At 42.5% G+C, this 9,191-nt stretch overlaps 2 protein-coding genes across 2 annotated transcripts in view; one reads left to right on the top strand and one right to left on the bottom strand.

Moving 5' to 3' along the window:
• LOC111487550 (phospholipase SGR2-like) overlaps positions 1 to 8,321 on the bottom strand; it is a 15,371-nt gene extending 7,050 nt beyond the window's left edge. Inside the window, 6 exon segments of the mRNA XM_023135000.1 lie at positions 140 to 292; positions 387 to 458; positions 670 to 825; positions 1,363 to 1,557; positions 3,889 to 3,993; positions 7,400 to 8,321. Coding sequence (XP_022990768.1) covers positions 140 to 292; positions 387 to 458; positions 670 to 825; positions 1,363 to 1,557; positions 3,889 to 3,993; positions 7,400 to 7,639 — 921 coding nt within the window. The 5' untranslated portion in view covers positions 7,640 to 8,321.
• A 77-nt stretch (positions 8,322 to 8,398) lies between these two features.
• LOC111487617 (UPF0301 protein TC_0483-like) overlaps positions 8,399 to 9,191 on the top strand; it is a 2,465-nt gene continuing 1,672 nt past the window's right edge. Inside the window, exon 1 of the mRNA XM_023135081.1 lies at positions 8,399 to 8,937. Within this exon, the coding sequence (XP_022990849.1) occupies positions 8,715 to 8,937 (223 nt within the window). The 5' untranslated portion in view covers positions 8,399 to 8,714. The remainder of the gene's footprint in view (positions 8,938 to 9,191) is intronic.

Genomic DNA, 9,191 nt, shown 5'->3' with positions numbered 1-9,191 from the left:
CACCCCCCCCCCCCCCCCACCCACACACACACACACACACATCACATATCCAGTAGGATTTTGAATGGGAGTGGGGGGGGGATGTAAAGGCAATGGTAAAATTATACTCATAGACTACTAGAAAGAAAGAAGTACAAACTTGAGTAGGTTTAGGAGCGTTAGACAGGGAATAGCCACGCCTTAACTTAATTCCATTGCCACCCAAACTAATAACGCTAGAAAAACCAGAAGCATCAACATTCAGCCAAGCCTCCCAAGTATCATCCTCCCCAGTGAAAAGAGCATGAAGTCCCTACATTGGAAATTCCAAGATAAATAACGTTCCTAAATTTCAAGTTATGATGAAACAACTATATAAGTCTTCATGCTCCAAATAATTTACATACTGGGGTAGATCCTTGTAAATCAACTCAGGATGCAAAAAGTCCGGATGGCTGAAATGTTCTCCGGCGCCACACCTAGATCAAAATCACCTTTATCCATGATTTGCTAATCATTAAGATATCTAAAAAAAATTCAAGTTTAGAAATGGAGATAAACTAGATACTACACAGCAAAAAATGAAACCATTTCACACGAAACCATTTTCTTCATCATGAAAACTTGGAGATGCTTAGCGTACAAAACTTTCAAAGAGATAGTATAAAAATAAGAGAACAAACAACTAACCCGACTACAATAAGCAATTTCTAACTGTTCGGCAACATCCTCCCGAAGTGGAAGCCAATCAAGTCCTCCTTTACAAGCAAACCAATGGCCTCTCATTACTCGACGATTTTCTGCATTCCAATAAACAGGAAAACAATGTCTCTTCACTAAATCTACCTGCATATATAATATCACTTCAGTTGCAAGCATTTGTAAATTAAACAGAAAAAAAAAGTAACAATTTCAAAAGATATTTAAAACTTTGTATATGATATCTAAGAAACTTTACAAATCCTTTAACTTTAACTTCAACTTTTATAAAACTATCTAGAAGACAACATTAATTGGTAATACTAATATCTCCATAGTTAATGAATCGATGACATTTGGGAAATCAGGTTCCTTTTAATTCTTCCCTATTGATGAGCCCATTAACAAAAATAAATAACATAACTAACATCTGGGAAATCAGGTTCATTTTAATTCTTCCCACCTTAGATATTAAAAAAAATTCAGAATGACACATTCCACGAGAAAACACACCTTCAGAAAACAAGAAATACTTTTCATGTCACAGAAACTATATTTTCTTATCACCTAAATCTATACAATTAGCAACAATTGGGAAGAATGAAGACAAGGATAGTGCCAGACAAGATCGTGCTAGTATAAAACACGGAGGAAATTCTTAAATATAGATTGCATCAAATTGACCTCATAGAGTCCTCCTTTGACATGAACACCAACTCGCTCTTCTTCAATGTCATACAATTTGATTAATTTAGCAACCTCCGAAGCAGATTCATATCTTTGTTTATCGAGCCTCAGACCAGTACCAGCTCTTTCTTTTGGCCCTTCACTACATTCAGCAATTTCTTTCCACCAAATAGAAAGTAGTTCTTCCTCTCTCTTATTCAAATGCAGAAAATGTAAAGAATCGTTACATGCTTTTTTCCATTTACTTCAAAAAAAAAAAAAAAAAAAAAAGAAGCAGACGAAACAAAACATAATATATAAATAAATATTTTAGATATATATATAGAAACACACAGATACAAACATATATATAGAAACACACAGATACAGACATATATATAAAGAGAAACAATAATGTTTCATAAAAATGACTAGGAGTTGCAATTGAAAAGACCAAGCCAAATGCGCATACAAAAATGTATTCCAAAAATTACAAGAAGGTACTCCAGTTGACGTACTATATGTCCATTTTTCAAATGCCGGCCAAGGGACTATCATCAATGAAAGATTGATCCGGAACTTTTGTGGGAAAGGTAATGTTGATAGGAATGGCTTACCACTTGTCAAATGGGAACTCTTCTTTTTCCCATTGAAAAAAGAGAGCTCGGTCTACATAGCCTCAAAGATAAAAACAAAGCCCTCTTAGTCAAATGGATTTGGCAATATCAATAGGAAAGCACAGCTCTATGGAGAAAGTTATTGATGAAAAATATGGAACCACCCCCATCAATACTAAACTGGGCAGCACTTCTCTCGTAACAGCAAAAGGTCCTTGGAAAGCTATTCTGAAGCATTGCTCACTGATTCTTGGAAGAATTTATTACAAATTGGGGAATGGAGAAGACATTTCCTTCTAGAAGGACAATTGGCTTGAGGATGACTCTCTTGATAGAAATTTCCTCTACTCTTTAAGCTCTCTCAAAAAGGATGGGGCTGTAAGAAACATGTGAATTCTGAGCTTGGCTTTTGGAATTTGAATTTGAGAAGAAATCAGAAAGATGCAGAGATTGAGGAATTAAGCGCTCTTCTATCTTCCAAATGTCTTGTCTTCACAAAGAACGGATAAAAGAATTTGGAAGCTAGAACCAAATAGTCATTTCTCCACAAACTCCCTCTTGCATGAGCTCTCCCCCTGTAGTACAGTTTCTTCACAGCCACTATATGATCTGATTTGTAAGGGGCAATACCCAAAGAAGATAAAGTTTTTCCTCTGCGAACTAGCACACAAGGCTATCAATACACATGACAAGCACTAAAAAAATTGTCCTACATGGCATTGTCTCCATAGTGGTATGCTTTATGCCATGAGTCATATCTTACTTTCCTGCCTTTTGCAAGGAACTTTTGGAACTTTCTCCCTTCAACATTTAATCGGTACACAGATCTCCCGGAAGACCCACAACTCTACCCCGCTCTCACCCTTGGGGGCCACCCGTTCACAAAGGAAAAGAAGCTACTGTGGGAGAAATTTATTGGAATATTCTGCTGGACCATTTAGCAAGAACAAAACAGAAGAATCTTCCAATATTCTGCTGGGCCATCCTCTTATTATACATTTCACGATGATACAGTCAGTTCAATTGTGACTTGGTGTATATGCTTCCAAATTTTCCATCACTATAGCTTTATTACCCTCCATTCTAACGGGAGAGGTCTTATCCAAAAAAAAAAAAAAATGATTTTGATAGAGTACACCAACTCAAAGTAATGACAAGATCAAAAAATCCTCAACCTTCCTACACACATCATAATATACCCTACGGCTCCTTTCTTAACATAATTTCCATAAACCAGCCAAATAATTGTTTCCAAAAACATCCAAGCTCTCCTTTCAATCTTTGTCCATAAAGAATAGGTTCCACCATATCTTTAATTGAAAGATAGCAGCCCAACACCAAGTTAAACATACTAGGATTCTAGTTCCAGAAAGAGTTTGCAAACAAACAATGAACGAAAAGATGGTGTTGCTTCTTTTCGTCATGGCTTTTACAAATAATGCCCAATTTGGAGAGAGATGGTGACCAAAAAATGTCTTTTGAATCTTACCATTCAGCACTCAATTTCCCTAGGTAAACAAAAAAAATTATCCATCTTTTAGAATTTTTTTTACCCCACTCCTGCGCTGTCATTCCCATCTAAGCCATATAGGTCCTCCATAAAATGGTGAACCAGAGAATGTTCTGAGAAAACTCTTTTATCTTTGTTGTAACAATATTAAAAAAATATTGACACACAGAAGATGATAAGCTAATTAAAATTTACACTCCTTATAAAGTGGTATCATCGAATTTTCTATCCTTCACTTAATTAAAACTACAATTAGCATCCAATAATGAATTCAGCACACATGCAGGTGAGTGGGAAGACAATTTCATGACTTAAAAATATTGTAGAAGGTAATACAAGATAGTTCACTACAGGAAATTCATGAAATATGGGTGAACATAAGCATTAACTGACTACCCAAGAGGTCGAAAAATACACCTGCAAGAAAGATGCCTCTATTGCAAGAGAATCCCTCATGCCAAATCGAAAATACTCACCCTTCCCAACTATTTCAGTCTTAGGAACTGATGCTGCTAGCTCTGTTGAAACACGAGCAGCAGAAAGTCATCAAAAGGTTTGAAAGCCCTTTGATTCAAAATCTCCTAGCGAACTCCTATGTTTAATGAGAACATATTACAATGGAAAAACAGAGGTGACAAGAATAGAAGGAAACCTTCATAGGATGAATATAAATAACTACAACTTTAATTATTTCAAAATAGAAAAGATAAACAAAATATACATGTATTTATAGTTGCAGAAGTTTATAAGGAAGGCAATGGATGGATAAATCTTTTAAATTATGTCTTCCTAAAACAGGCTTCTCAGTATATCCTCAAATATGATTCGTCGTTAAACTCTCAAAAAGTTTGCATCAGTTATTTTCACCTTCGTTTTCTACTTTGTTCATCAATTTTGCCCTGGTCGTGTTGTTTTTCGATAAGCGGCCCGGGAAATCCTTTTCTTTTCAGTGAGAGGAAATCCCTAGATTTACCTTTTTAAATATAAGGTATTCTAAAAATGGCTAGAGAATGCCAACTAAATTTGTGCCACTTCAGTGTTTGTCAAATGGTGAAACGGAGGTATTCAATCAACTAACAATCTCCTCCTAAAACCTATGTGTGGCTGCTCGGTGTCCCTGGCGGCATGTCCTCCAGACTCCACGTCTTGTTCGGCCACCTCTTCTTCGAGTTGGCGCGCCGTCAGTCTAGGTGGTTCACCTCTTCCTAATAGGTCTTCCATCCTCCGGTACCTGGACGAGAGGTTGACTGGTTGCTCTATCTCCAACTCTAGGATGTAAAGGTGATTTGCCATGCACCGAACTTGCGTGAGCAACCGTCGTCGATCATCGCGAATCCTAAGTAGCCCGCGCTTGATGGAAATGTGGCAGTCGGCCTTATCGAGTTGACCTAGACTGACAATATTAGCCTTGAGCCTCGGGATGAAGTAGACGTCGGTCAGCTTGTGGTGCTTGCCGACGAACAGGATGGTGCTGTGTCCTTCGATCTCGACGACGGAGCCATTGCCGAATTTCACTGTCCCGCGAATCCCGGAATCAAGCTCGGAGAACGCAGACTTGGCCCCGGTCATATGGTTTGTTGCCCCCTCTTTCACCGATTTGAGCGAACACTCGCTCCTCCTTCAATTGACCTGGCTCCCCAGCTGGTGCCTTTGTTATCCACAATTGGAGCTCTTCCTCGGGTTCATCCCGGAATCAAGCTCGGAGAACGCAGACTTGGCCCCGGTCATATGGTTTGTTGCCCCCTCTTTCACCGATTTGAGCGAACACTCGCTCCTCCTTCAATTGACCTGGCTCCCCAGCTGGTGCCTTTGTTATCCACAATTGGAGCTCTTCCTCGGGTTCATCCCGGAATCAAGCTCGCCCCGGTCATATGGTTTGTTGCCCCCTCTTTCACCGATTTGAGCGAACACTCGCTCCTCCTTCAATTGACCTGGCTCCCCAGCTGGTGCCTTTGTTATCCACAATTGGAGCTCTTCCTCGGGTTCATCCCGGAATCAAGCTCGGAGAACGCAGACTTGGCCCCGGTCATATGGTTTGTTGCCCCCTCTTTCACCGATTTGAGCGAACACTCGCTCCTCCTTCAATTGACCTGGCTCCCCAGCTGGTGCCTTTGTTATCCACAATTGGAGCTCTTCCTCGGGTTCATCCCGGAATCAAGCTCGGAGAACGCAGACTTGGCCCCGGTCATATGGTTTGTTGCCCCCTCTTTCACCGATTTGAGCGAACACTCGCTCCTCCTTCAATTGACCTGGCTCCCCAGCTGGTGCCTTTGTTATCCACAATTGGAGCTCTTCCTCGGGTTCATCCCGGAATCAAGCTCGGAGAACGCAGACTTGGCCCCGGTCATATGGTTTGTTGCCCCCTCTTTCACCGATTTGAGCGAACACTCGCTCCTCCTTCAATTGACCTGGCTCCCCAGCTGGTGCCTTTGTTATCCACAATTGGAGCTCTTCCTCGGGTTCATCCCGGAATCAAGCTCGGAGAACGCAGACTTGGCCCCGGTCATATGGTTTGTTGCCCCCTCTTTCACCGATTTGAGCGAACACTCGCTCCTCCTTCAATTGACCTGGCTCCCCAGCTGGTGCCTTTGTTATCCACAATTGGAGCTCTTCCTCGGGTTCATCCCGGAATCAAGCTCGCCCCGGTCATATGGTTTGTTGCCCCCTCTTTCACCGATTTGAGCGAACACTCGCTCCTCCTTCAATTGACCTGGCTCCCCAGCTGGTGCCTTTGTTATCCACAATTGGAGCTCTTCCTCGGGTTCATCCCGGAATCAAGCTCGGAGAACGCAGACTTGGCCCCGGTCATATGGTTTGTTGCCCCCTCTTTCACCGATTTGAGCGAACACTCGCTCCTCCTTCAATTGACCTGGCTCCCCAGCTGGTGCCTTTGTTATCCACAATTGGAGCTCTTCCTCGGGTTCGAGGCTCACCGGAGCAGTTATGCCGTCGTCGATTACCTCTGTGGATTTGGAGAGCTCTTCCTCGGGTTAGAGGCTCACCGGAGCAGTTATGCCGTCGGCGAGACGTCGGTCAGCTTGTGGTGCTTGCCGACGAACAGGATGGTGCTGTGTCCTTCGATCTCGACGACGGAGCCATTGCCGAATTTCACCGTCCCGCGAATCCCGGAATCAAGCTCGGAGAACGCAGACTTGGCCCCGGTCATATGGTTTGTTGCCCCCTCTTTCACCGATTTGAGCGAACACTCGCTCCTCCTTCAATTGACCTGGCTCCCCAGCCGGTGCCTTTGTTATCCACAATTGGAGCTCTTCCTCGGGTTCGAGGCTCACCGGAGCAGTTATGCCGTCGTCGAGACGTCGGTCAGCTTGTGGTGCTTGCCGACGAACAGGATGGTGCTGTGTCCTTCGATCTCGACGACGGAGCCATTGCCGAATTTCACCGTCCCGCGAATCCCGGAATCAAGCTCGGAGAACGCAGACTTGGCCCCGGTCATATGGTTTGTTGCCCCCTCTTTCACCGATTTGAGCGAACACTCGCTCCTCCTTCAATCGACCTGGCTCCCCAGCCGGTGCCTTTGTTATCCACAATTGGAGCTCTTCCTTGGGTTCGAGGCTCACCGGAGCAGTTATGCCGTCGTCGATTACCTCTGTGGAACGACAACTCGACGCCCGTCATCATGGCGTCGACGTAGAGGAGTGAGCGAGCCTGCTCGGGATGGATCTCACGATGTGTGTATTTTTGCGCTTTGCATTTTTTCTTCTACTCGAACCTGAGACTTGTGCGTTGTTAGGTCGATGCTCTAACCACTTCCTACAAAATTGTCATTTAAAACTTTGGTATTACATTCGACGTGTTTGTCAAATGGTCAAACGGAGGTATTCAATCAACCAATAAAATCATGAAATACCAATAAACTCAGGTTGCATTAGAAAACATTCCATTAAAGATGAAAAAAATGAAAAGCGCTCCCAAGCAAAGGTACTTTACAGAAATACCAGCGAACATCGCCGCCGTCGGAAGGACTCCTTGTCTGTGCAAGATACTTCTGCCTACCTTCGCAGTGCTCGATGACATCCTCCAATTTTGCAATGTTAGAGGGCGTGTTTTTTAGCGAATCAGGGGACGCTTCTGAAACTTCAGAAGAACCTATAGCTGCCAAAGACAACATGTCACCGCGAACCATATCTTTCGAACTATTTACATCCATTTTGGCGCCTGATCGAATAATTCTTGCCTCGGAACCTATCACTAAGAAAGAGGTTCCGAAGCAATTACAGGACAGGTTAGCTCAGAGGATTTAGTGAATTTGCTTCCGTCAAGAAAATGGTCAACTATGACTTGAATCCAACACCCAGCTAAAATCCTTCAAGATCCTAGAAGCACACAGCCACATAACGAAACAAACAATTACGATGACAAGAAACAGAAGGCACCCAAATGAAGTATCACACACGCCAGCCTGCAGAGAAACTGATTCTAACTTGAAAGGAATGGCGAAACAGGGTTTGGCTGGTAGGGTTCAATAAATGGGCTTCAGCAAGCACAATGTAGAGGGGCTGGAATTACATGGGACCACGTCGGGTTCCAGACGGCTGCTGGAGAAGATGGGAATCAAAAGCCATTGAGACCATTGCGTTGCATGTTCGATCCAAGGGAATAGCGGAGACAGATTCGGTGAGAAAAAGTAGTGTGGCTGTGGCTTCGGCTTCTGGTAGGGTTGGAGACAGGCGGTGACAGACGCAACCGCACCGGCACGGTGGTTAACTTGAAATTAAAAAGCTCCCATTATTTTTGTTCTGTAGTCGTTTGGTTTTTTGGTGGGAAAATTTTCTGGCTCTTGTAATCGTCACGGGAATTTGGTTGAAGAAATATTTTTACCCTTAATCATCATTGTAGTACGAATTTTCAAGCTTACTTGTAATTAAATTTTTTATTTCCAAATTATAATTTAATATATGTAAGGTCTTTAAATAGATTGGGTTGAATCAATAACACTAACTGAAGCTTCGTTTATTATGGCACCCAACAAAAGGCCACATGAGAAATTATTCGGCGACATGATTCCGTTAAACTGTGGCATATTCTCTCGGCGCCCTGCCATCATTTTGACCTCAACTTTTGGCTGCTCATTGTTTGCCTTTAATCTTCAACATTATATCGTCTCGCCATAATATTCTATTTCTTTTCCTCTTTCCCCCACCTGTTATTTTCCTCTGCTCTGGATTGGATCATCATTCTTTCCCACACTCGTGTCTAATTCCCCCAGCAAAATCGTTTCGGATATGGATCTCTGCACCGTAAATCTCAAGAACACCGCCACCTTCTCACTCAAACAACCCATTTCTCCCAGCCTGCCGAAGACTACGAGGAGATTTTCCTCTTCACATCTCTTTGGCGCTCATCTTCTGCGCCTGCTTGAGATCCCACTTTTCAGGCCTTCTGCTTCTCGCTCTTTTCTGGTCACAGCAGTTGCCAAGAAGAATCGCGACAATTCTCCCTCTCCTGGTACTTTTTTTCTTCCAGAATTCTTAATCTCTTCTTCTTTGATTCGGATTCCGAGTTTCTTTTCACATTTCCCTGGCGTTACGATATTTGCCCTTTTGCTCTGCTTGGGAATTGGGATGTAATACTGACTGTAGAATTGTATATGTAAGCTTGAAACCTAAAATCAGGACATTGGATTTTCCCAATAAGATTTGTATGATTCTGTATCAGTTTCTTTTTTTTTTTTTTTTTTTCCTTTTTTTTTTTTTTTTTTG

This window comes from Cucurbita maxima, unplaced genomic scaffold (genome assembly GCF_002738345.1).
Source record: "Cucurbita maxima cultivar Rimu unplaced genomic scaffold, Cmax_1.0 Cma_Scf00012, whole genome shotgun sequence".
NCBI lineage: Eukaryota > Viridiplantae > Streptophyta > Magnoliopsida > Cucurbitales > Cucurbitaceae > Cucurbita > Cucurbita maxima.
Note: the sequence above shows the minus strand (reverse complement) of the source record. Positions and strands in the feature narration are given on the sequence as shown.